Below are 24453 nucleotides of genomic sequence, written 5' to 3'. Positions count from 1 at the left end.
TTTGGAAAGGAACAAATGTGAAAATGCAAAAAAAAATTTAAGTTAAAAAAAGTTATGTAAGCTAAGTAATTGTAATAACAAACGACTCTGTAAATAAAGCTTTTGAAAAATCGATTTCTAATTTTTACTTATAATTTGTTCGTCCTAAATAAAGGAAGATTAATCCAGATATTGTTTGAAAAACAAAATATTCTAAAACAACATTTTAAATTTGTGAAAAATTTGCAGGCAAATAGGTATATGCAAACAAATTTTTCATTAAAAAATACGAAAATCGAGGATGCATACTATAACTCGTGGAATTGAATAAAGTTGAATCATAGTTGCTATAAAAAAAATGGAATTTTGGAGCTCACTCCAAATTTCTTTTGGTTTCGATTCATTTCTCTTTCGATTGTTCTGCTTAAAGTGCACCAATCGAATTCTCAATTTCTAAGTATATAGATTTTTTTTGATGAAAATATTACAATAAAAAATACCGTCGGTGCAGCGTTGGAAACTATTTTTTTTAAATGAAATTATTAATTTAACACAAAATTGTTTGCTTTTAACAAAAAGAGTTAAAAGTTTGTTTATAATAATATCTCGTCTCCTCTCTCAAGATTCAAACCAATTAAGCGTCGTTGTCTGTTTTCGAACGGAAATAGTCTGTATATCTCAGAAAACTGACCCAAAATTTTCACACATTCCCGGTTTTATCCGATCAGGAAGGGTGTTAAAACTTGTTTTTATTCATCCTCGTTGGAAAAAATTTAGCCTTAATGCAACTTGAGAAATTATTAATTTAACATCGTTTGCATTAAATAATTTTTATTTCCTGAAATAAAGTGCTATTTAACAATTCAAGTCTAAATTTAAGCAATTTTATTTAAGTTATTTCTGAGGAAATTAAAAAAACCCTTAAGAATCTGATATTGTTCGATGTTTCCCTATTAATAAAAAAGTATAATTTCTGCAAAAAAGAACTCAAATTTGAATTAAGAATGTCGTTTGAATTTTGACGTCAGAATAGAAAACGATTTTTCCATTTTATAATATCAGAATTTTGAAAACACTTTGTAAATAATTTATAAACTTATAAAATGTATACATACAGTTACATTTATTACTGTCTTAAGTAAGAAAAGATTATGAGTAATTTATGTACACATTTATACTAAAAAATTCATTGATATCCGGCTACAATTTGTACAAAAGTATATAAAAACTTTTTTTTCATATAAGACAAAGTTTGTTCCAGCATTTCGGTTTTGCTTTGTTTTCCTTAGATAATGAATTCCTTAATCGTCTGCGCTTCTATTTCATCGAAAAATCTACGCAGTGAGTGCTTGCGTTTTTTGTAAAAAGTTCTATTGTTTTCCTAGGTAAAGCGATCGTTAAAGTCTAAGAAATAAATCAGAATTCATTGTTCCAGACTCGTTACCCTTTATTGCCTGTTGTATCACTTACACTCAAAAACAATGCCCACATTTAGAACAACAGCCTTTAGAATTTCCAAAAAAATTTCCGTTTCTGGGAAAAGGTCAATATTTTTTTTTACAAAAATCATTTAAATCATATGTTTGATTTTTGATCGAATTGAAAATATTTTGAGTAATTCGTATGAGTTATTCAGCGTTTTTTGCTCAATAATGTTTCAAACAAGATTTAAGAAAATGCATCCATCAAGAAAATATATATTTATTAAGAGACTAATATTTATAGAGAGGGGGCAAGTTCAAGTCATAAGGAGAAAATACCCTTTATAAACTCTCATGTACCTTGACTATAAAAACAAAATCCGCATTTATGAAAACAGTCTTAAAAATCTCCACTCAAAAAAGAAAAAAAATTAAAAAAGCTACAATATTTTCATACAAATAAAAAGTCTATTTTTGTTTGATTAGTGATAATACTTTTCCAAGTTAAAATTTCTTGCTCTTCTTTATTTTGATTGAATGAATGTTCTTTTTGCAAGCGTTAATATGAAAAAAAATAGAACTAAACTTTAAAATTCTTTCTCACATCATAGGTTTTTAATTATTTCCCCCCAAAAAATTACTTCTTTAACTTCTTATGAACAATATTCAAATCAAACCATCAGGTTCAACTAATAATTCCTTCTTGCCGGATATACTGATAAGTTGAAATCAGTTTTTCCCCACAGAAAATAGACACGACCTCAATTGTGACCACTACAGTGTGTACCCAGTTACCACCACTGTCTATCCGAACAGAAATTTAATATTTGAATCACATGCAAGTGTTTGTCTTTTACATTTGATCTGATCTAAATTTTCCTACTTTTAATTTATACTTTGATGGAATGAATATTCTTTTTAAAAGCGTTAATATTAAAAATAGAACCAAACTTTGAAACTCTATCTCATATCATAAATTTTTAATTATTTCTCGACAAAAAAATTACTTCTTTAACCGCTTATGAACATTATTCAAATTAAATAATCAGGTTCAACTAATGGTTCTGGCAGGATATACTGTTAAGTTGAGAACAGGTTTTCCCCACAGAAAATAGACACGACCTCAACAGTAACCACTACAGTGTAAACCCAGTTACCACCACTGTCTATCCGAACAGAAATTTAATATTTGAATCACATACAAGTGTTTGTCTTTTATATTTGATTTGATCTAAATTTTCCTACTTTTAATTTATACTTTGATGGAATGAATATTCTTTTTACAAGCGTTATAATGAAAAATAGAACCCAACTTTGAAACTCTATCTCATATCATAAATTTTTAATTATTTCACGGCAAAAAAATTACTTCTTCAACCTCTTATGAGCATTATTCAAATCAAACCATCAGGTTCAACTAATAGTTCCTTTCCCCACAGAAAATAGACACGACCTCAATAGTAACCATTACAGTGTGGACCCAGTTACCACCACTGTCCATCCGAACAGAAATTTAATATTTGAATCACATACAAGTGTTTGTCTTTTATATTTGATCTGATATAAATTTTCCTACTTTTAATTTATACTTTTATGGAATGAATATTCTTTTTACAAGCGTTATTATGAAAAATAGAACCAAACTTTGAAACTCTATCTCATATCATAAATTTTTAATTATATCACGGCAAAAAAATTACTTCTTCAATCTCTTACGAACATTACTCAAATCAAGCCATCAGGTTCAACTAATAGTTCCTTCTTGCCGGATATACTGTTAAGTTGAGAACAGTTTTTCCCCACAGAAAATAGACCTCATATACGACCTCAATAGTAACCATTACAGTGTAAACCCAGTTACCACTACTGTCCATCCGAACAGAAATTTAATATTTGAATCACATGCAAGTGTTTGTCTTTTATATTTGATCTGATCTAAAAATTCCAACTTTTAATTTATACTTTGATGGAATGAATATTCTTTTTACAAGCGTTAGTATTAAAAATAGAACCCAACTTTGAAACTCTATCTCATATCATAAATTTCTAAATATTTCACGGCAAAAAAATTACTTCCTCAACCTCTTATGAGCATTATTCAAATCAAACCATCAGGTTCAACTATTAGTTCCTTCTTTCCGGATATACTGTTAAGTTGAGAACAGTTTTTCCCCACAGAAAATAGCACGACCTCAATAGTAACCATTACAGTGTGGATCCAGATACCACCACTGTCCATCAGAACAGAAATTCAATATTTGAATCACATGCAAGTGTTTGTCTTTTATATTTGATCTGATCTAAAAATTCCGACTTTTAATTTATACTTTGATGGAATGAATATTCTTTTTACAAGCGTTATAATGAAAAATAGAACCAAACTTTGAAACTCTATCTCATATCATAAATTTTTAATTATTTCACGGTAAAAAAATTACTTCCTCAACCTCTTATGAGCATTATTCAAATCAAACCATCAGGTTCAACTATTAGTTCCTTCTTGCCGGATATACTGTTAAGTTGAGAACAGTTTTTCCCCACAGAAAATAGACACGACCTCAATAGTAACCATTACAGTGTGGACCCAGATACCACCACTGTCCATCCGAACAGAAATTTAATATTTGAATCACATGCAAGTGTTTATCTTTTATATTTGATCTGATCTAAAAATTCCTACTTTTAATTTATACTTTGATGGAATGAATATTCTTTTTACAAGCGTTATTATGAAAAATAGAACCAAACTTTGAAACTCTATCTCATGTCATAAATTTTTAATTATTTCTCGACAAAAAAATTACTTCTTTAACCACTTATGAACATTATTCAAATCAAATAATCAGGTTCAACTAATAGTTCTGGCAGGATATACTGTTAAGTTGAGAACAGTTTTTCCCCACCGAAAATAGACACGTCCACAATTCTGACCACTACAGTGTAGAACCACTGACCATCACTGTCTATCCAAACAGAAATTTAATATTTGAATCCCATTCAAGAATATAAAAATAACCATTACTATCACGTCTTGTGTGGCTCTTGTTTATAACCCTGCAACTCAATATTTCTTGATAATTTTATTTCCATGGTACAAATTAAAGTTCAAACTCACCTTCGCAACTCCATGTATAGTACGTTACAACACAAGCTGACACCAGACAAAAAAGCCATAATATGCGACCTATAAAAGTGTCAGCCATGTTTGTCTAATCAGTTTGCTACTGAAAATGTCGACAAATGTGAAAAGTTTAGGATCCAAGCAATTTGCTAAGAAAATACATTATCATGCAAACAGACATAGGATTAATTTGGGGGTGTGTTGTTATGGTGTTGCTATAGTGATGGCCACATTGGATGATTTCTAGATTGATCGGAGAATCTTTTCGCTCCAGTCTTTGGTTATGGTCACGTAATTTCCGTCACGGTGTCTTGACCCTCTAAACTACTTGAAAGAGTTAGGCCATATCTAAAATACCCGCAGTGTAGCTGTAATGAAAACATCACATTCTTTTAATGTATTGTTTGGTGATTATATATATTTTTTGGAAAGGAACAAATGTGGTTGTAATTTGCAAGATTTTGAATCATTTACATTTCTTAAAAGGTCACAGTACTCTTAAGACAAATTTTCAAAATGAAAGTAAAGCAAATAATATTTTGCTTTTTATGCACACTTAATTTAGAATAATAAAAAGATTGTTTCCTAAATTAGTACCATTTATTCTGTTTTTTTCTAAACTTAAATAAAAAAAATTAAAAAATAAAATTCTTAACAATTTAAATATTTTTCAAAGCAAAAAATTTGCTTAATGGTCACAATATTATTTCCTAGAAATCTGTGAATTCATTTGCTTAGATACCAATTTAAACATTTTTTTTCTAATGCCCGGGAATCGAACCAAAAACCTTTCTGATGCAAGGGCAGTTCCCTAACCCCTACACAGGTCGGTCGGCCCAATTTAAACATTTGCTATTTTATTTTATACCCGTCGTTGAACAGCCGACCCAATTTTATGGGTTTACGACTGCTAATGTTCAACTCCGTAGCCTTGTGATTCTGAACCCAATCCAGAAGACAAGGAAACTTTTGGATCAAGTATTGGGGGAAATTTGCTTTCGTGGAGGACTTTTTGATAGAGCTAACCCGCATTTGCGTTACATGAAGAGGAAGACCACGAGAACCTCCCACGGTTACCCTGACGGCAAGGGGACTCTAACCCATGATCCGTCTACCACTAAGGATATTTCACGTCAGCACTGTGGTCGGTGCAAGCCGGAAGTGGAATTCGTATCGACTGGGATTCGAACCCGGTTCGCCTCATTGGAAGGTGAGCGCTCTATCCCCTGAGCCATCACGGCTCCGTGAAGAGATATTGTAAACCTTGACAAAGTTAATCCAACTGCAAGTGTAAAGGTTTGCTCTGTCGAACCCGTATAAAATAAAAAACGCCTAAGTCAAACATTTTATAAAATGCTATTCTCTTATATAAATCCCACATATACAGGTGAAATGATTACGCTTTCTATGAAACGGTAGTAACAGTAATATTTTATTAATTCGAACTGCTAATTAATTTATATAGTATGTTTATTCCGCGAAAGTAGGTTTCTGTACTTGAGTTAGTAGCTCAAAATATTATCTCCACAAATTAATAAACGTATTTAAGGTCATTTCCTTGGACCAATAGAATTGCATATTAGTATGTGAAAATCCGATTAATCGATCAAAAGTTATTTGGTGTTCCGTTTTTCCTTTTTGTTCACTATACAATGATAAGTAAAGAAAAAAAGCATGATTGGATCCGAATAGCTTTTATTCCAATTCCCACGTACACAGGAAAAATGTTTATGCTTTCGATGAAACGGTAGTAATTATATTATTTTATTAATTCAAACTACTAAAAATTTTATAGTATGTTTATTCCGCGAAAGTAGGTTTTTGCACTTGATTTAGTAGATCAAAATATTATCTCCAGAAATTAATAAACGAATTTAAGGTCAGTTCCTTGAACCAATAGAATTGCATATCAGTACAAGAAAATCCGATTAATAGATCAGAAGTTATTTGGTGCTCCGTTTTTCATTTTTATTCACTATACAATCATCAGTAAAAAAAGTATGATTGGGTCCAAATAGCTTTTATTCCAATTCCCACGTATACAGGTAAAATGTTTATGCTTTCGATGAAACGGTAGTAATTGTATTATTTTATTAATTCAAACTACTAAAAATTATATAATATGTTCAATATCCCAATATCCCAAATAACCTTCAATCGAATTCCCACAAATTCAGGTAAAATGTTTAAGGGAAACAATGAAACGGTAGTTGATGTATTATTTTATTAATTCCACCTAAATTGTAAAATATTTGCGTAAAAATGTACTTTAATAAAAGAAATATTTTGGGATTTGGATATTTTAAGTTCAGAATAATCAAAAGTAAAGGAACAATAGGAAAACAATATAGGGATTATGGCACCGATAGTAAATTAAATCAATGATTTCGAAAACAGGTCATCTTGCCTATTTTCGGAATCGTTGATTCAATTAGAAGCGAGGCACTTGTGATACTATTTTGGGTTTTATATTTATAACCTTTTACACCCGATTCAAACAACATATATCTAAAACATTTTGATGCTAATAATTCTAAGACGGCTTACCAAAAATGACTTTTAAAAAAAAATTTGAATGGATTAATTGTTTTGTAATTTCATCATAAGAGTTATAATTCTTAAACTTGATTTTATTATTTACTGTAAATTTCGAATATTTTTTCTTGTATTTATGTTGCTAAAATGGTGCCTTATAGCTTCCTTATAGCTTTAGTGCAATGAAGTTAGCATTAAATATATGACTTGTATTTTGCATTAAAACGCTTAAGCTGGCATGTTATCAAACTAATAAAAATATATTCCTATAAAAGTATATCTTAAGAGCCGCGATGGCTCAGGGGATAGAGCGTTCGCCTTCCAATGAGACGAACCGGGTTTGAATCCCAGTCGCTACGGCTTGCACCGACCACAGTGCTGATGTGAAATATCCTCAGTGGTAGACGGATCATGGGTTAGAGTCCCCTTGCCGTCAAGCTAACCGTGGGAGGTACTCGTGATCTTCCTCTCCATGTAACGCAAATGCGGGTTAGCTCTATCAAAAAGTCCTCCACGAAAGCAAATTTCTCCTAATACTGGATCCAAGAGTTCTCTTGTCTTCTGGATTGGGTTCAAAATAACAAGGCTACGGAGTTAAACATTAGTAGTCGTATTGGTAACATTGCATCAGTCAAACATTGGTATGCGCAAACTGTGGCAGTAAGGGCCACAAGATTGATGATTGCACTGCCAAAAGTAGGTGCATTAATTGTAAACAATCGAATCAGAGATACAACTNTAAAATTTTTAACTAAATGATATACCAAACACTAATTTAAAAAGTTTATATTTATAGTAAAAGTATATTGGTACTAATATACATTCGTATACTTTTAACAAGTATAGTTTAAAAACATACCTTTAATATACTTTTTTTCATAATATGCTTTTATACTAAAAATATGAAAGTTGTTTAATAAAATTAAAATCTTTTAGGTAGATTAAATGCTGAATAATTGTAATTAGTAACATCATTAAAATTTTTACTTAATTATAATTCTTAAACTTGATTCTGCGATTTTTTGTTATTTAATTCATTATATTTCAAATATTTTTTTCTTTATTGCGTATGTTTCGCCTTAATAGTGTTTTTATTTCATTATAGCTTTAGTGCAATGAAGTTTGCATTGAATATTTGACTTGTATTATGTATCAAAACGTTTAAACTTTCTTGTCGAACTGATAAAAATATATCCTTGTAAACGAAGATATCTTGAAGTGCATTAAATTGCAATTGCTTTATTGCAATGAAATGTTTCATTTGAACTATACAGCAAACACAAATTTAAAATGTTTCTACTATTCATAGTAAAAGTATATTAGTTAAAAGTATATTAGTATACTTTTATACTATTTAATTATACATTTTTTATAATATGCTTTTATACTAAAAGTATAAAAGTATGTTACAAAAACAATTTCCTAATTATTACTTTTACAAAAAATTATTTTTAAGAATTTTTTTTGATAGATTCAATGTTGAATAATTTCAATTACTAACATCATAAAAATTATAATTCTTAAACTTCATTTTGCGAATTTTTTATTTTTTATAGTAAGATTTTGATTATTTTTTCTTGTGTATATTTTGCTAAAATGGTACTTTTATTTCATTATAGCTTTTATGCAATGAAGTTGGAATTAAATATTTGACTCGCAATATGCATTAAAACGCTTAAGCGGGCGTGTTATCGAACTAAAAAAAATATTTTCTTTTTAAATTATGTCTTGAAATGCAATTTTTTTTTATTATTTTGCAACTTTATTGCAATGAAATGTTTCAACTTAACTATACAACAAACACCTCTTTAAAACGTTTATATTTAAAGTAAAATTATATTAGTATAAAAATATAAGCTTAAAAGTATTCTTTTTAGTATATATTTTTATAATATGATTTTGTTCTAAAAGCATATTATAAAAACAATATTTTTAAAAATTATTTTGAAGAAGAAGAATTTTCAAAGAAATATTTTTAAATAGATTAAAAGTTGAATAATTTCAATTGCTAATATCATAAAAAGTTTTAATTAATCATAATTCGTAAACTTGATTTAACGATTTTTTTTTGTTATTATATACTTTATATTTCAAATATTTTTTCTTGTGTATGTTTTGTTAAATAGTGTACTGATCTCATTATAACTTTAGTACAATGAAGTTTGCATTAAATATTTGATTAGTAGTATCAAGGAACTTAAGCTGACATGTTATCTAAAATAAAATCAAACAGTAGTATAAAAAGTTTCTATTTATAGTAAAAGTACATTAGTATAAAAGTATATTATACTTTTAAAAAATTTAGGTTTATAAGTATAGCATAAGTCTTATAAGTATACTTTTTAGGATACTTTTTTAGAATATGCTTTTATACTAAAAGTTTAAAAGTATATTATAAAAACAATTTTTTTTAAATTTTTATCAAGAATTATTTTTTTAAAAAAATATTTTTGGATAGATAAAATGTTGAATAATTTCAATTGCTAACATTATGAAAAGTTTTAATTAATTATAATTCTTATTCTCGATTTCACGATTTTTTTTATTATTTGATACATAATTTTTCAAATATTTTCTCTTGCGTACGTTTTGCCAAAATAATATTTTCATTTCCTTCTTCCTTTAATGCAAGGGAATTTTCATTAAATATTTGACTTGCATTATGCACATTTAAAAGCTTAAACTGTCATGTTATCGAGCTAATAAAAATATATCTCTGTAAACGAATATATATTGAATTGTCTGAAATTGCAATTGCTTTAATGAAATGAAATGTTTTAACTAAATTATACATTGAACTCTAATTTAAAAAGCTTCTATTTATAGTAAAAGTTAACTCCCTTTAATTTACCGCACCTACAAAACTTTTTCGTGATGAGTTTTCGACGAATCAAGTTAAAATATTTCATCTGAAAAAAGTTAGAAAAAATTAGATTTTGTCCTTGGAAAAATAAAACTAGTAAGCTCAGCACAGGAATTTGCTTTTTTTTTCTTTTTGCATTATCATTAGACATCAGATCTTTTAAATATCATTAGATCAGATTCAACATTTTCTCATGATCAAATTATATTTCGATAAATTTCAATGTTATTTACTTTTCTTAAGAGCTTTTTGAAACACTAAGCAGCAAAAAACAATGAATCAACTTTTAATGTCACTAAGTTATCAAAGAGCGTATCTAGGTGTAATATTGTTTATGAGCACAAATATTTCTAACTCACTGTATAACATTAAAAACGTGTATTCAAAAAAATATTAAAACATGCATAACAGCCGCTGTAGCTTAGAGGATGTGAGCTATGGCTAGCTATGGCTAGTCGATCTCACCGACACAGTGCTGATGCAAAACATCCTTAGCGGTATACAAATTGTTGGTAACCGTGTCTAACCAGAGAAGTTTTTCATGGTTTTCCTCTCCGTGTAACACAAATGCAAGTCTGTTCCATTGAAAAGTCCCCTACGAAGAACAATTTGTCCCAATGTTTGATCCAGGAGTTCATTTGTCTTCTAGGTCAAGCTCAAAATTACAAAACAACCAAGTAAAACATTGATTGCCGAAAATTCAGAAATGGGTGACTATTTAACATTAGTCATAAAATAAAATAAAGCATGGGAAGCAAATATTTTGGGACAAGTTTTCATTTTATTGCAAGCTAGATATTACTGTTTGGTTTATTTTCAACCAATCATGTTCAAATACCTTGCCTATTAAAGTGATTTAGAATAAAACATTTTCTCTGAAATCTTCCAAGAAATAATTTTGCAATTTTCTGCATAGAAACAATTTAAAAATTTGAGTCATGTATGTTTCATTCAAAGAGAAATAGTTATTCAAAACAATTTTTATTCAAAAATATTTTTATTCATTATTATACAGAAATCAATAAACAAGGTCAATAAAATTACTGTCAACGCTAATTAGTTATACAATCAATTTCAAAAAATCAAAATTCAACAAATTTTGCAAAAATTGAAAACAGTATACAGTATTCAATATTATAAATATTTCAAGGAAATATTTAAAAATTATATAGATTCCAAAATTTATACTTTAATAATAGATAAAATTAATAATTCTTATATAGCACATGAATTAATCCACAGGATTTATAACTATTCTCAGAGCACTGTATACATAGTTTAAAAGGTATTCGGAAAAAAATACATTTTCATCTTCTTAAGAAAGATCAATTTCCATTTGTTTCGTACTCTATCCGCTTTCCGTGTATTATAATAGTTCTGAAAACATAAAAAAATATGTTTTTATTTAAACTTAACTTAACATACAAATTTTAATGCGTTTAAAGTGTAAATGTCAAAAATTTGAATTTGGCAATTTTAGTATTATTTTTACGCTAAATGACCTTCTCCGTTTTATATTAACTTCACAAACCTTTTTTCATTTTTTATAAATTTTTTTTTTAACCTTTTTCATGCACTGTGAAAAAAAGTATGGCCGTCATTTCAAGAATATGGTAGAATAAAATTTACCGCGCTTCGAGTTCTATGAAAACACCAAAAAGCTCTATAGTTTTTACCGAAGCGCTTTCGTAATAATCTTGGTAAAATTAACAATAAAATATGGTTTCATAATATGTGAAAAAAATTTACAATTTTAGCATGTTAACTTTGAGCATGGCATAAAAACGACTTATTCGGTTACTTTTACATTTTAATTCTGTATTTTTTACTAAAAGCGTGATAAATAGAACTATATTTTTGAAAACTAGAACTTTCTGTAAACCGTTACCATATGAACTAAAAAATTATAAAGTTCATGGCTTAAATACCATATATTTTGATTTTATTTACCAGAAATGTATGCCCTTACCAAACAGTACGATAATTTTACCAGATTTTTTTTTCCGTGCATATAATCATTTTTCTGATATTATAAACTTTTTCTTACTCCTTGTTTAGAAAGGCATTAAGAAAATGCGAAAAATATTTACATACATTTGAAAAAATACTTGAATAGAAATTTGACAAAAAAACATCAAACATTGCATATTATTTTAGAGTGCTTCTCAGAAGATGGGAGTATTAATGTTAATAGCAGCTAATTTTAAATTTTATGGTCTTTTAAGTTATATGCACTAAAGATTCTCTACTTATGCAATATACTTTCCTATTTAAATGAAATTAACACTTACACAACTTTTTTCATTACATTTCAGGGCAATAGATTATTTAAAAAATAAAAATTTACGAGATAAAATATCGACATTGTGTACGTTTCATGGTTAGGGCAATTATACATTCCCTATAAAAGAAAATGCCATTTTGTTGCAGTAATAGTTAATATAAACATAAAGAAATACTTCAATACTTAGAAAACTAATTTAAAGAAGAATAAATAAGTTTAATATTGAAGTAATTACTTTGATCTACTTTCAGTTAAAGTAATAACGTGATTTTGTTCGATAAATACAACTTATCTATTTATATACTAATTATATTATCAAGTAACTGTTTTATTTAAATTTTATATTGTTATTTTTACTTACAAATATCTAATTACTATTAAAAAAAAAACCTTTTTTGGGTGTTACATTTGTTCAATTAACACTATGAATGTCAAAATTGATCATTTTGGCTAGAAAAAATATTTTTAGGATATTTATATAAAACTTTTGAAATTATTAATATTAATTCTGATCAAGAGACAGAAATATAAATGTACACAAAAAGTTTTACTGAAAATTAAGTTTAAGCCTAATTGTCAAAGCTTGAACTTTAGATCTATGTTATGATCACGCTTTTTGAGACCTGCACTTTTAGAAGTTTAGTAATGCAAAAAAAATTGGCCTTAATGGCAATTTATCTCACTGATAACATCCTGTCAAAAATTTAACTCAAAAAAAAACTTGACTCAAAATGTGCACAAAAAGCTTTACTGAGAATTAAATTTAAGCTTAACTGTCAAAGCTTAAACTTTAGATCTATGTTATGATCCCGCCTTTTGCGACCTGCACTTTTGGAAGTTTAATAATGAAAGAAAATTTACCTTAATGGCAATTTATCCCACTGATAACATCTGTCAAAATTTTAATTTGACGAAAAACTTGACACAATATGTACGCAAAAAGTTTGACTGCGAATTAAATTTAAATTTAATTGTCAAAGCTTAAACTTTAGATCTATGTTAGATCCCGCCTTTTGAGATCTGCACTTTTATAAGTTTAATAATGCAATTAAAATTTACCTTAATTGCAATTTATCCCTATTGATAACATCCTGTTAAAAATTTAATTCGAAAAAAAACTTCATAAGAATTTTTATTAAACAGTTAATGATATTGGTACGAGCTTGCATTGATAATTAAATAAATTCTAAATTTATGCAAATGTAATTAATGTCTTTGCAATAAAATAAAATATAAAAATAGAATGCCAAAAAAGAATGCAATTTAAAACGAAATTATTATTTCCCAAAAGTTATAACTCATTTTGATAATATTATGCTAAAAATTGAACTAAAGAATACATGGTAAGAGAATATTCAACATTGTGCAAGTGTAATATCCTGCGCAGTGTAATGATGACGAAAAACAATAAAAAAATTAAATTATATAATTAAAATAATATTTTTACCGTATTCCGAAAGCGATTAATCCCACTGATAATATTATGCTAAGAACTGGATCAAGGAACCAAATATTTTCATCCTTCCAATATGCAATATCACTTACGATTATCACAAAAGCAAACAGCCCACTCAAAGCTGAATTTAAAGCTGAAATACAAATAAATGAAACATTAAGAGATATTGAAATATTTCCGTCAATGTTTAACTCGAACAAAAATCTAAAATTATGGTAAAAAATAATTTAAATATATTGAACCTTTTAATGTCACCTAGTATTACTATAGCAAATTTCGCTGTATCTTAGGAGCTAATTGTGCCAATCAAGAACTCTATATACCTATTTATAGCACTCATATACCCAAAGAAACCTTTAGGTAAAAAACGATAAATTTTTAACTATCATTTTCTATTCTTTTTGTCATTTAGTTTTTTAATAGTCTGAAATATTTTATATTCGGCATACAATTTTTACATCTGCGTAAACTACATGATTGTATGTCACTTGACATGCATTCATGTCAAATGACATAAAATCATATAGTTTATGAGAAAATATAGTAGAAATCTATAGAAATAGAGTGAATGTTTTTAAGAAATAAAAATTTTTAAAAAAAAAGACTTCTTTAAGTTTTATATTTCAAAAACTAAACTTCGGTAAACTCTTAGATTTTATCACTTAAAATTACGTAATTAAATGTAGTAAATTTTTTAAACTTTACAATCAAAAATTTTTCCTACAATTACTTAATTAAATAATGAATAGATTACATACAGAGACTGCAAAAATTCAGAAGATTACATAACGAAGTTCACTCTTTAAACTATCACATTAAGGTGTCCTCAATTTAAATCGATTTTCTGATTAAAACTATATTTTCTTGATTGTGATTACATCTGTTTTGAAGCTTAAAAATCTAAACTCAATCAAAAAAAAAATCATGTTTTCTTAGAGAAAGTACTTTTGTATCGAATATTGCTACTTAATTTATTGTTTGCACAAATTAAACAGCATATCTATGATGATCCCTTTTAGTACTTAGAAATTCAATTAAGAAGAAATTCTTTTAAAATGTATTGTTTTGTTTTATTTTGAGAGCTGTTCGACAAAGTACGAACTGTTACTGCAGAAAATTCTGCAACTCAAAAAAAAAACATTCTACGTCTTATTTCAGACGAAAATATTACTTTAACAAGTGAAAAAGTAAACCATTTTTTAAGCAAATGATACTAGCAGATTTCGTTCTTAAACTTTTATTTTTGAATTAAGACATATTAAGACACTTTTCAGATACAAAAAAAATTACAACATTAACTGAGAAATATTGCAAAATTTCAAATATATTTTTTGAAGAACATAATAGCGCCTTTTTCCTAAATTTTAACATTAGAAGAAAAACATTTATCTTCCTTTTTTTAATCAAAAATATTACTTTAATGTGAAAAAAATAACGCTGTTTTTTGAGCAAACGATGCGTGCTGACTTCGCGCAATCGTTTCTTAATTTTCATCTTTAAAGTTATATTTTTAAACTAAATGAGACATAAATTTTTTTACATAACTAATTCATAAATTGTTCTAACTATTCAAACATTTCAATTTCTGAATTCAATATTTTAATTCTTAACCCTTTTATGCAGAATTTTTACTAAGCATATTTTTTTATGCTTTTTTCTTTATTTCGTATTAATTTAGGTCAAAATAAGTAAAAAATATTATATTTAGGGATTTAATAGTTTATGAAAAACAGCATGAAACACCGGTGACTTTTTCTGCTTTAAAGGTAAAATCTTCTAAACAAAAAATTTTAAAATTTCACTTATTTGCAGTTGATTAGATCTAAAAGAAACAGTTATTCATCATTAAAATTTCTTTAATTTACAAAATCAATTATTGATAAATTTTTAAATATTATTATAGAAATTATTTCTTTCAAACTTTTATCTTAATTTTATATATTAGTACAAATACCGGTCCGATAATCTAACATATTTTTTAAGTAATCATTAGACTGTTTTTCATCATTACAAAATACCAAAATATGTTTGTGCTAGCAATTAGATCTTCAAGAAATATATATATAAAAAGGACACCGGTGTCACATCTGCATTAAAAGGCCAAAAATGTGTGTATTTATTTTTCATATAATTTAACGTCATAAATAACAACTTCAATATGATTTTTTAAATATGCTTTATTTATTTCAAAAGGATTTCAAAATGATGTTACAAGGTATATATAACAAGGTAATTAGTTTATAAAAAAAAAGTAATTGACTTACCATCCAAAAACAAAGTATCACTTTCCAACTTTTTTGATAAAATATATTTAACCACACTAAGTAAAATGCAAAAACCTGCTCCAACTGCAGATAATATTAGCAACACCGTGTACTGAAAGTATAAAAAAAACATTAGTTGTGTGCTATTTCAAATTATTTTGGGCATAGGGGAGTGTCGGGTACCCCCGCCCACTGTCAATTTCATATGTATAGACTATTTTTTCAAGTCAATGGGCCATTGGACATTAATTGTTATGTTAAAAAAAGATTATTTTCAAAGTTTCAAGCATTTATGCAGCTGGTAACATGGTGAACAATACTTTTGAAAATATGTTGAATACAGCAGTCATGAAATTAGGAAAAATTGGTTGAATGTTTCCATTAAACTTCATTTTAACACTACAAAAATAATTTTTTCTATACATACACCATTAAAGTATGTAAAGTATGTAAAGTCTTAAGTTTAATTTCCACAAAGAAAGAAGTTTATATGTGAAAAATTGTTCGAGTAATTACAAATTTACAAAAAAATTCGATTCCGGGTAGCCCCGCTCACATGAATGTCGGGTATCACCGTCCAATTTTATTTCGTCGATAAATGCACGGTTGCAAAGATTATTATTTTATTGCTTCAAATTTGAATGTTATATGCATTTTTAACAACAAATATTGTTGTTATTAAATGATAGAATTCACTAAAAGTATATAAATATGTAATAAATAAAATAATTTTGTGATAAAAATGATAAATGAGGCTTATCTATTGTCAATACATTGGTCATTTTCATTTACACCTGAAATAATAGTCAAAAAGCATAATTTTGGTAACTGGGTGGGGCTACCCGACACATTTTGAAAAGAGCTGAAAAACATGTTTTTTTAAAAATTTCTATTTTTTTAAGTTAAACTATTCTTTTTTTGGTTTATTCTTTTTGCATTATTTAATTAGATGATAAAACAATAGAAACATACAAAAATATTGATTATTGCTCAATATTATACAGAAATATAAGCAATACTCCTTAAGTGAGCGGGGCTACCCGACTCTCCCCTACATAAGAGGAACGAAAGAGTATTTACATTATTTCTTCTAAAAAAGTATTTATATAAATTCACAGTTTTTTCAAAATGTATTCAATAAGCAAATCCAAAATATCAACACGGCATTCCATAAGCTTACCTTTTTCATAGCAATCAAAAAAATTATTTATTTGCAAGTCCATTATTTTAATGTCAATGCAAAATTACGCACAACACATCACTGAAACTTTTATTAACTTTCAAAGAATAAACTTATCTAATGCATACTTGCTAAAAGAGTTTTTCTTCGTTTGGTAGCATCATTCCTGCTCTAAATATTTTATCATTCATTGATTAAACTTAATTTGCTATTATTTTAAACAACACGACGTATAAAAAGCTGAAACAGATGAAAGTCTGATTTTGAGACTGCGACAAGCCTCAAAATATAAAAATTTAACAAATTAAATTAAAATTAAAAATAAATTTAATTTAAAACAAATTTAACAAATTAAATTTAAAAATTAACAAAATTAAATGACAGTAAATTTTTTATTAACCCATTCCCCACCTGGAGGGCGTAAATGCAATATTTTAAATATTTTTCAAGAAAACTGCAGTTTAAAAAATATTTGGAAAAAAATGGTTGAACATTTGTACATAACCCTTTGTAGGGCAGTATTTTTTGATCCAAAAATTCTGTCACAAGAAGCTTTACGAATAGTGGTCATCATTGGCATATCCTTACAGCAGCTATTTGCACCTATATATATATATATANTTGGTAAGATATTGACTAACAATTGATATTCTGTAACTATTGAATTGTGAAATTTAGGTAAAATAAATGTCCCCTTATACAGAGACAATATACAATCTTATATTTTCTGCCTAACCACCTATATATATATATACATTTCAACATTGGGACAAACTTTAAGGGAAGATAGGGGACATCACAAGGATTCAGAATTGCCTAGTAACACATAGTCTGTAACGTCATGGGAAAGTAGTATGACAGGTACAAAAAGCAAAAAGGCTCAAGACTGGGATCGTCTAAAATATTTATAGGTCTAATATATTACATGTACTCTGGTATGTGAAAATGTCACAAAAGATGTTCAAAGTTTCCACCATTGATAACGATATATGCTTTACCCTGTCAGGCTATGGATTGGCGATCTCTGTCAAATACACTTGGATTTTGTTGGATATCCACAGCAGCACCAAATTCTTGAAACCAAATCCATTTCGGAATCCACAGTTGTTGCGTACAAAGCACTTTTCAGCGCACCCCGAAGACAGATATCCATGCTGCTTAACGCTGTTTTTTGAAGCTCTGTCGCCAAGGAAAATAAAAAAAGCTGTAATTTAAGTGCCTTACAGTTGAAACAATGAAATTATTTTAAACTATGCATATAATCTTGTCGTAAAGAATTAACTGGGCTTTAGAACAAACAAATAACCTAAATATTTCAAAAGTTATAAATTTTTTTTTAAAAAAATTGCCAATTTGGTGACATTTTTTCACTTAGATGAAAATTATCAAAATTACTGCCTTATTCTCAATTTTTGCAAACTTTTATGGTCCCAAGTTATGCAGGATTGGAGTAAATTTTTAAATATTCAGAAATTAATCCACAAACGCTTTTCATTTTCACGAAACTGTGGCTTTTCTCCATATTGACATTTTACGCCAGTTTTTAAAATAAGCGTAAGCAACTCTGGCCTTAGGTAGGCTAAATTTGAACTAACAGTCATGAGTAACAGTTGCGAACTCACAACAGCTGTAAAAATACCATAATATTCGCAAGAAAGCATCATTTCATATTACGATGGAGCCTTGGATGAACAGCACCACCTAGTGGCGAACGAAAACGTTTCCAAACATGGGTTTCTAGGCAAATCCGAATCCTTTCCATGTGCCCTACCACCCCTTAAATTTCATTCCAATAATCCTGAGACACCCTGTATAATTTATTTAAACAGTTTAATACAAGTTAACATCTAAGAAGGCCCCTGTTCATAAGTCTTGAAAAATGTTTCATATAAATTCTATTAGTTTTAGTATTTTCACTTCAGTTCACTTCTACTTGAAAAATGGTTGTTTCAAACTTCAAATACTGGGAGGCATGCCTAAGCAGGAAAAAAGAAAGGGCAGTTTCTATTTAAGATTTTGAATCATCCCAGGAATGGGGTTAAATGTTCAAGATTAGTAAAAAAATTTAAAAATTTGTTACTCATGCATTTTCAGTTTTTTGAACCCTTACCTTGTTCTTTTCAGAAGTTTCTATGTCATTACATACCCAAATTCAATTTTTTCTTACACACGAAATATATATACCTTCAGGAGTTTCTACGTCATTGCTTACCCAATTTGGAACTTCTCTTACACACAAAAAAAATTATGCGTTCAGAAGTTACTACGTCATTACATACCCAATTTAATTTTTTTCTTACGCACAAAAAATATAGGCCTTCCGGAGTTTCTGCGTCATTGCATACCCGATTTGGAACTTCTCTTACACACAAAAATATTTATGCGTTCAGAAGTTTCTACGTCATTACATACCCAATTTGGAACTTCTCTGACACACAAAAAATGTATGTGTTCGGAAGTTTCTACGTCGTTACATACCCAATTTGAATATTTTCTTACACACAAAAAATATATGCCTTTAGGTGTTTCTACGTCATAACATACCCAATTTGGAACTTCTCTTATGCACAAAAAATATATGCCTTCAAAAATCACTCCTGTTCCGGCAAGCACAAAAAGAATTCCTAAACTCAGGCATGCTCTGAAAGAAATTATTTTTAAAAAAAAAAATTTATGAATTTGCGGTAATATGATACAGTAATTGAATATGAAATTTTCTTACTAAACCAAGAGTTGAAGGCTTTGTTAGTTTTTTATAACTTTTAATACTTTAAAACTCTGGAACTACGATTTTTTTTTCATTATTTGCATTTTTTCTTCATTTACAAAAAGTAGTTGAATCGTAATATGGAGGTATTTGTTTTACTAAGTTAGGTGAAGTAATAGTTCTTGGCGTTTAAAAAAGCAAATTTGGGCTGTAATCGTTTTGAAACAAACTCTTCGAATAGCAACGTTTTATTCAGAGTAATGGACAGTAATTTTCACTCTACATTAATTTTTAAGTAAAGTAACGGTATTCCCTGATTCAAAATCAATAAATCCATGAGAGACTTTGGTAAGATATTGACTAACAATTGATATTCTGTAACTATTGAATTGTGAAATTTAGGTAAAATAAATGTCCCCTTATACAGAGACAATATACAATCTTATATTTTCTGCCTAACCACCTTAATATTTATCTTATTCCAAATAATTATGGAATTATGTTTAATTACTATTTATTTTCTGGCTTCAGAAATTAAGAAATTTGAATATATTTCATTTTAGTTTGTTATTTGTTAATTATTTTTACTTCTTACATTGATTCAAAAGTTTCTAATTAGGCTTAGTTAGATTTTGGAGAAAAAAATTTCAATTCAGATTAACAAATTGCAAATTAAAAGAGAATTTTAAATACTTGGAAACGTCAACTAACTAAAAAATATTCGATTCATTTCTCTATCGATTCAAGCCCTTACAATCAATACAGGGTTTCGCATGCAAGGTGATTATAAAATAACTTTGACAACATATGACCCTCCAGATAGCATACCGTTTGAGAAAACGGTATAAAGTTTTGTACATATGTATTGTGATTTACACACTCAAGGATGATGTTAAAAACGATAGCGTAGCTCTTACGGTTGCAGTTTAAGTGACAAAATTTCAAAATTTCAAATGACAACACCCCCTTTTAATTGGAACGTAATTCTTACAGTTAAAAACCTAAAATGGAGTTGGAACGATGTTTTTAGCATAAGAAATTCTGACGCTAGGGGTTCCTACGAAAGCGTCACCATTGTTCGTGACAACTAACGAGAAGAGAATATGATTAGAAACCTTTAAAAACAGCGAAGAAACTAAGGACACGTCAAAAAATTTCAAAACATTAACTGCTTTTTTCCGTAGTTTTTTTTCTCTTTTTTAAAGGTTTTTACCATTCTCTAGATACTATTGAGCATGTCAAACATATGAGGAAGGACATGTCAAAAACTTTTAAGACATTAATTGTTTTCATTATAGTTTTTTCTTTGTTCTTATAGACTTTTACTACACTCTCTAGATTATATGTACGTGTCAGACATGGGAAGAAGGACATGTCAAAAGTTTTTAATATATTAATTGTTTTCTTTATAGTGTTTTCTTTGTTCTTATAGACTTCTACTACAATCTCTAGATTCTATGTACGTGTCGAACATGGGAGAAAGGACACGTCAAAAAAACTTTTAAGACATTAATTGTTTCTTTTTTTTTTTTTTTTTTTAAAGGCCATTGCCACACTTTCTAGATACCATGAGCATGTCGAACAGGGGAGGAAGAACATGTCAAAAAATTTTAAGACATTAATTGTTTTCTTTATAGTTTTTTCATTGTTTTTATAGGCTTTTACTACACTCTCTAGATTCTATTTACATGTCGAACATGGGAGGAAGAACATGTCAAAAAAGTTTAAGGCAGTAATTGTTTTCTTTATGGTTTTTTCTTTGTTTTTATAGGCTTTTACTACACTCTCTAGATTCTATGTACATGTCGAGCATGGAAGGAAGGACATGTCAAAAAAGTTTAAGGCAGTAATTGTTTTCTTTATGGTTTTTTCCTTGTTTTTATAGGCTTTTACTACACTCTCTAGATTCTACGAACATGAGAGGAAGGACACGTCAAAAAATTTTAAGGCATTAATTGTTTTCGTTATAGTTTTTTCTTTGTTTTTATAGGCTTTTACTACATTGTCTAGATTCGATTTACATGTCGAACATGGGAGGAAGAACATGTCAAAAAATTTTAAGACATTACTTGTTTTCTTTATAGTTTTTTCTTTGTTTTTATAGACTTTTACTACACTCTCTAGATTCTATGTACATGTCGAACATGAGAGGAAGGACACGTCAAAAAATTTTAAGGCATTAATTGTTTTCGTTATAGCTTTTTCTTTGTTTTTATAGGCTTTTACTACACTCTCTAGATTCTATTTACATGTCGAACATGGGAGGAAGAACATGTCAAAAAATTTTAAGACATTACTTGTTTTCTTTATAGTTTTTTCTTTGTTTTTATAGGCTCTTACTACATTCTCTCCTCATTAATGGTTGCAAAAAAATGGCATCGGAGGTTTTTTACAGTAGGGATAACGTTTCTATTTTTAAAAAGAAGTGGATGTTGTCATTTTAAAGTTTCAAAAATTTGTAGCTGTAACTACAAGTGGGACGATAGTTTTTAACATCATTTTTGAGTGCATAGATCATAATACCTGTGTACCATATTTCATTTCGATCACTCATATGGTATGCTCTACGGTAAACGGTAGAGGGTCATATTAGTTTTTAGTTAACCAAATTTACAATCACCCTGTACTATTTTAGTTAGTTTATAAGTTTGAAATAAAAACAAACGAATATAAAAAGAAAAATATAAAACTACTTAAATAATAATTAAGTAAGTGTATTCGTATGTATGGCATTTTTGGTTCGAATAAAGCAATTTGTTTATTCTCTAACAGTTTGATTGCCCTTGATAATAAAGACTGAGAAGTTTTAACTGAAACTTTCACCAAACATGAAATTAGCTGTTCTTGTATTTTGCCCGGGATTTAACCGAAATACTTGAAATAACGAACTTTTACTTGAAGGATTTAGTCTATTGCAAATTGCGTAATCATTAAATTAATTAAAAAAATTTCTAACGACTTATACAAAATAAAGTTAATGTCCTAATAAGATTACTTTCACTTTTTTTAAAAAAAAATCTAAATTACTTCCTAATTAGTTTTCCCAGAAGAGATTTTCCAGTTTAATTCAGAAAACATTTATTAAATTAGCTGCCATTTTTTCTATTAGCAGTAAAGATACACGATTAATTTTTCTATTTTAATGGATTCAATTTTTCATGTATTATTTAGCACATTCTTTGCCTTAGATATAAATAATTAATTATTATTAATATTCATTAACAGATCATATGAAAATATGCTCTAAAGGAAAAGAGTTTACTTAAGACGAAGTCTAGTGAATAAACCGAGATTTTCGTTATTTCCATTGTTCCAAAATAACTATCATCAGATCGATGATAATTACAATTATTTAATGTTATTTACTTTAATTTGTTGAAAGTCATATAGCACTGTAAGGTGTTTCTTTCATACAAAAATTAACAAAATTATGAAACAAATATATATTGTATTAATTATTTTATATTCCTAATTATTAACTAACATTGAATCAATAATAATTATAACACTCAAATATTATTTACTCAACTTTCTTGAAAGTGATATGCACTACAAAATGTTTCTTTTCAGCAAACATTAATAAATATGTATTACTTTCATTATTTTATATTACTAATGATTAACTCAAATAATTCTTTTAACATAATTTACTCTACTTTTTTAAAATCATTGTAAAATTGTCTTTTCTTACAAAAATTAGAAAATATTTATTTTAATAGTTATTTAATATTTTTAAATATTAAGTTATGTAACACTTATAAGATCACTTACTTTACTTCTCTTGAGTGAGATATAGTGCTGTAAGGAGTACCAAAATATCTCCATATCACTATTAAAGATGAAAAAAGATCTAAACCACAATCAGCCTAAAAAATATTAATATAAGGCAGTTTTCAATTATTAGAATATCATTCCAAAATGAAAATCATTTTCTCATTCGTGCAAACAAGTAAATGAGTTATATCTTTTTTAAAAATATACGTCTAAACTAAAAATAGTACGCTTACGTTGTCGAAAAAAAAGTTTTTCCTCGTCTTTTCTCTCATCGATGATGAAACGTTCCTTTTGTATTTTTTACGAGAAATACCTTCTTTCCGAACAATTTTTTCACACGTTTAGAAACTGTTTCTGAATAAACATTCTCTATGCATGTTGTTTTCAGAAAATTTTACGAAAACATGATTTTTTTTCAAAAAATGTAGGTAAACTTCTTTTACGCGATAAACTCAACTTGTTAGATAGAAAATATTGCATTCTATAACATATTTCTACGTAAGTGCATAAATTTTGAAATTCCTAGAACTAAACTTGTGTATATTCAGAACAAATCCGCTTCTTATTATGTTGTAAAAAAACTATTCTAGTGGAATATAATTCCTATTTCATATCTTATAAAATGTACCATGAAAAAACAGTATTTGACAGCTTTAGCTATAGTATTTTTAAAAAAAAATGTTATCAAAAGTCAGAACAGTGGCTGATTTATGCATTATTTAATTATTTAAAGATGATAAAACTACGTAATATTTCTACTTAAATGTATAAATATTTAAATACCAAGAACATGAACTTGCGTATATTCGGAACAAAACAGCTTCTTATTATATATAGCTTCTATTTGTAAGTTTCGATATATATATATA

The 24453-nt window shown here is 27.8% G+C and overlaps 2 protein-coding genes across 2 annotated transcripts in view; both read right to left on the bottom strand.

Annotated features, from left to right (window-relative positions):
- Positions 1 to 4688, bottom strand: part of LOC107440929 (uncharacterized) — an 18906-nt gene extending 14218 nt beyond the window's left edge. The window contains exon 1 of the mRNA XM_016054019.4: positions 4516 to 4688. Within this exon, the coding sequence (XP_015909505.1) occupies positions 4516 to 4603 (88 nt within the window). The 5' untranslated portion in view covers positions 4604 to 4688. The remainder of the gene's footprint in view (positions 1 to 4515) is intronic.
- Positions 4689 to 10897: 6209 nt separating this feature from the next.
- The window catches only part of LOC107440930 (transmembrane protein 163a), a 32003-nt gene continuing 18447 nt past the window's right edge, over positions 10898 to 24453 (bottom strand). Inside the window, exons 4-8 of the mRNA XM_016054020.3 lie at positions 23582 to 23676; positions 19648 to 19744; positions 15924 to 16035; positions 13651 to 13792; positions 10898 to 11296 (exon numbers count right to left, since the gene is read on the bottom strand). Coding sequence (XP_015909506.1) covers positions 11245 to 11296; positions 13651 to 13792; positions 15924 to 16035; positions 19648 to 19744; positions 23582 to 23676 — 498 coding nt within the window. The 3' untranslated portion in view covers positions 10898 to 11244. The remainder of the gene's footprint in view (positions 11297 to 13650; positions 13793 to 15923; positions 16036 to 19647; positions 19745 to 23581; positions 23677 to 24453) is intronic.

The sequence above is a fragment of the Parasteatoda tepidariorum genome, chromosome X2 (genome assembly GCF_043381705.1).
Source record: "Parasteatoda tepidariorum isolate YZ-2023 chromosome X2, CAS_Ptep_4.0, whole genome shotgun sequence".
Lineage (NCBI taxonomy): Eukaryota > Metazoa > Arthropoda > Arachnida > Araneae > Theridiidae > Parasteatoda > Parasteatoda tepidariorum.
Note: the sequence above shows the minus strand (reverse complement) of the source record. Positions and strands in the feature narration are given on the sequence as shown.